This window comes from Dipodomys ordii, unplaced genomic scaffold (genome assembly GCF_000151885.1).
Source record: "Dipodomys ordii isolate 6190 unplaced genomic scaffold, Dord_2.0 Scaffold46, whole genome shotgun sequence".
Taxonomy (NCBI): Eukaryota; Metazoa; Chordata; class Mammalia; order Rodentia; family Heteromyidae; genus Dipodomys; species Dipodomys ordii.
Genome location: NW_012267262.1, coordinates 3,260,373 through 3,264,248, shown reverse-complemented (window position 1 = coordinate 3,264,248; position 3,876 = coordinate 3,260,373). Strand labels below are relative to the sequence as shown.

At 47.7% G+C, this 3,876-nt stretch overlaps 1 protein-coding gene across 1 annotated transcript; it reads left to right on the top strand.

The window, feature by feature from the left end:
* Nucleotides 1-2,021: 2,021 nt before the first annotated feature.
* Nucleotides 2,022-3,660, top strand: LOC105988052 (retrovirus-related Pol polyprotein from transposon 17.6). The gene is made up of 3 exons (XM_013019544.1): nt 2,022-2,068; nt 2,734-2,952; nt 3,143-3,660. The coding sequence occupies exons 1-3, from the start codon at nt 2,035-2,037 to the stop codon at nt 3,658-3,660; spliced, it is 771 nt and encodes a 256-aa protein (XP_012874998.1). The 5' UTR covers nt 2,022-2,034.
* The last annotated feature ends 216 nt before the right edge of the window (nt 3,661-3,876 follow it).

Genomic DNA, 3,876 nt, shown 5'->3' with positions numbered 1-3,876 from the left:
TGTACTCGTTACCTTGCTCATGTAATTGTAACCCCTCTGTATGGTATTTTTACAATTAAAAGACGTACAAAAAATCTACAAGTTAATCCAATGGATAAAGACAAATAATTATAGTGGGACTTAATTAATTAAACAGCACTCTAAGCATCACACAGTGAGGAGGATATTCTTAGGATGGTATCACAATGGCTCAATGTGCATAGGACCACACAAAATGATGTTTATCAAAATGAACTCCAAGAAATGGAAATGGAAAGACTTGGAAAAATTATATTAAGTGAAGTAAGCCAGGCCCAAAGAAACATAGGTCCCATGGTTTCCCTTATTTGCAATAACTAGTATCTGTCTGAGTCAAACAGAAAAGGTCAGATAAGTTGATGTGAGGGGAATGAACCCCAAATTGCTTCCATTCGGTAAGTCCTCCTTCACTCACTGAATTTTCCCTCCTACGTTTTTCTCTTTTGCATTTCTAATGGATTGTTGTAAGTCAGCCCAAAGGAGGAAACTCCATTGGAATGCCTCCTGCGTTCCCTGGATGTCTTGTCCATTGACTGCATCAACAAGAAACGCCTGATTTATTATTGCACTCAAGTTTGGCCACAGTACCAACTGGATAATTATTCTCGATGGCCCAAAGATGGGACTTTTGACTATGTCATTCTCAGAGATTTAGATGATTTTTTGCCGTCGTAATGGTAAATGGTCTGAGGTCATTCATATTCAGCCATTCTTTGCTCTCTGGGACAACCCTGCCCTATGCCAATCATGCCCGGCCTTTCCACTCCTCCTGGCACGTGGAGAACCCAACTCTAACAGTGCAGGGCCCCCTCCAGAGCCTGATGTGCCTGACCCTCTTTTTGACTCTGCCCCTCTTCCTGCGGAGCATCTGGTGCCTTCCCCATCTTCACTCTCCTCCTCTTCACCCTCTCTCCCTTCCCTCCTACAGCTCACACTGGTCTCACACTGGTGGCACACAACCTCCACCAGACCCCATGTGCCCTTTGCGAGAGGTGGCAGGGGCTGAAGGTGTAATTAGGGTGCATGCGCCATTCTCAATGTTTGATATTGCTCAGATTGAGAAGCGGCTGGGATCTTATGCCCAAGATTCTAATAATTATGTCAAGCAGTTTAAGAACCTGGCTCAGACCTAGGACCTTACTTGGTAGGATATATATCTAATACTATCCTCTACCCTTACTGCTGAGGAAAAAGAAAGGGTGTGGACTGCAGCCCGGGCAAATGCCGATGAAGCTCACCGCCTAGATATTAACTTTCCAGTGGGAGCAACAGCTGTGCCTAGGGAAGAGCCCAATTGGAATTATCAACATGATGCTCCTGGGTGGGAAAGCAGAAATAGGATGATAACTTGCTTAGTGGCTGGCCTTCAAAAGGCAGCCTATCTCCCTGTTAATTATGACAAATTAAACCACATTACTCAAAGGCCCAATGAAAACCCGGCAGAGTTTCTTGAACGCCTTACAGTAGCGCTCCAGCACTATACAAGGCTGGACCCAGAGTCAGCAGAGGCTAAGGTGGTTCTCAATACTCATTTTATTGCCCAATCAGCCCCCAATATTAGGAAAAAGTTAAAAAAAGGCTGAGGACGGTCCTCAGACCCCTCAACGAGATCTGGTGAGTATGGCATTTAAAGTTTTCAATAATCGAGAAGAGCAGGAGATTGCCAATAAGACTGCCCTTGAGAGGGAGAACTATCAAATCCTGGCTGCTGCCATCCGGCCTCCTCTGAGGAGACGCACCCAACATGCACCACCTGGAGCATGCTTCAAGTGTGGGCAACAGGGCCACTGGGCAAAATTCTGTCCTTCACCACGACCTCCACCTTGACCCTGCCCAAGGTGTGGGCAACAAGGACACTGGGGAGTAGATTGCCCCTCCTCACCTCCACAAGGTAGGCCAGCCCCTCCCCCACCCCGCCCACCCAGGCAAGTGGAGCCAGACAGGTCGGAGATTTTCTGCTTGGCTACAGAATGAATGTGCCCAGGGCCGCCTGCTCCCAACAACCAGACCATCACAATGACGGAGCCCAGGGTGTGTTTCTATGTAGCCGGTAAGTTAATATCTTTTCTCTTTTACTGGGTGCTATGTCAATATACAGGCAAGACTTTTCCCTCCCAGATCTCGGTGGTGGGTGTAGATGGCCCATCTACCTGTCCCCCAACTATGGGACCAGTATTATGTAAAATAGAAGACTTTCCCTTTTCACACTCCTTCCTAATCTTACCTCACTGTCCTACCCCACTCCTAAGAAGGGACTTGCTCTCTAAATTTCAAGTCTCCCTTTCATTCCATATCCCCAAACAGCCTACACCTGTTCTACTTTTATCCTTAGATGAACCTCCACCTGTAACCTCCCAACTAAATCCTTTCCCTTTCCCTCCAGATCTTGTCAACCCTCTTATCTGGGATACTTCCACTCCTACTATGGCTAGACACCATACTCCTGTCCTCATTAAACTTAAAGACCCTACCCATTTCCCTGGTACTTCCCAATACCCCATTTCCCTTAGGCACAGGCAAGGTTTAAAACCCATCATCCTTCGCCTTCTTAAACAAGGACTTCTCAGACCCACTAACTCCCCCTTTAACACCCCTATCCTGCCAGTAGTTAAACCTGATGGGACCTACCGCCTAGTCCAGGACCTGTGCACTATTAATGCTGCCGTCCTTCCCATTCATCCTGTTGTGCCTAATCCATATACCCTCCTTTCACAGATACCTCCTGGTACCACCCACTTCTCGGTGCTGGACCTCAAGGATGCATTCTTCACAATCCCCCTGCATCCCGACTGCCAAGATTTCTTTGCTTTTACTTGGGTGGACCCAGACACTTCAAGGGCACAACAGCTGACCTGGACGGTCCTCCCTCAAGGGTTCCGAGACAGCCCCCATTTCTTTGGACAGGCTTTAGCAAAGGATCTCCTCTCTCTTCAGGTGTCTCCTAGCATCGTTCTCCAGTACGTGGATGATCTTTTGCTTTGCAGCCCTTCCTTTGAGTTGGCTGTCCAACATACAGCTGACCTCCTCAACTTCCTGTTGACAAAAGGATATAGAGTCTCCCCTTCCAAGGCTCAGATTACAAAGCCAGAAGTAACATACTTGGGTTTGTCCATAACTCCTACAGAGAGAAGAATTACTCTTGATAGAAAAGCCTACATTGAGTCTCTCTCTGTCCCACAGACCAAGGAGGACATTCTGTCTTTCCTGGGACTTGCAGGCTTCCTTTGTATTTGGATACCTGGTTTTGCTACGTTGGCCAAACCTCTTTATGAGGCATCCAAAGGTTCCCTACTGGAGCCACCAGACCCCACAAAGCCCATTGACACCCCATTTAAAGTTCTGAAGCAAGCGCTTCTTCGGGCTCCAGCACTGGCTCTACCCAACCTCAAGGAACCCTTTATACTCTATGTCACTGAGAAGTGGGGAATTGGCCTTGGGGTTCTTGGACAAATGTCAGGCCCCTCCTTTAGACCTGTGGCCTACCTCTCAAAGCAGCTAGACCCAACGGTAAAAGGCTGGCCAGCCTGTCTTCGAGCTTTGGCAGCAGCAACCACCTTAGCACAGGAGAGCACAAAACTCACTTTTGGCCAACCCACTACCATTCACTCTCCCCACAGACGAGAAGGACCTTTTGTCTCATAAATCCCTGTCTTCCCTTTCCCCTCTCCGCCTACAGCTGTTTCATGTTACTTTTATTCAAAACCCAAAACCCTGACTTCTCACTGGAAAGTTGCTCCCTGCTCAATCCAGCTACTTTGCTTCCATCCAGTTCTCATCTTCTTTCCCATTCCTGTACAGAGACCTTGGAGGAATTCACACCCCATTTTACAGGTATCTCGGAAACTCCTCTTCCTGACC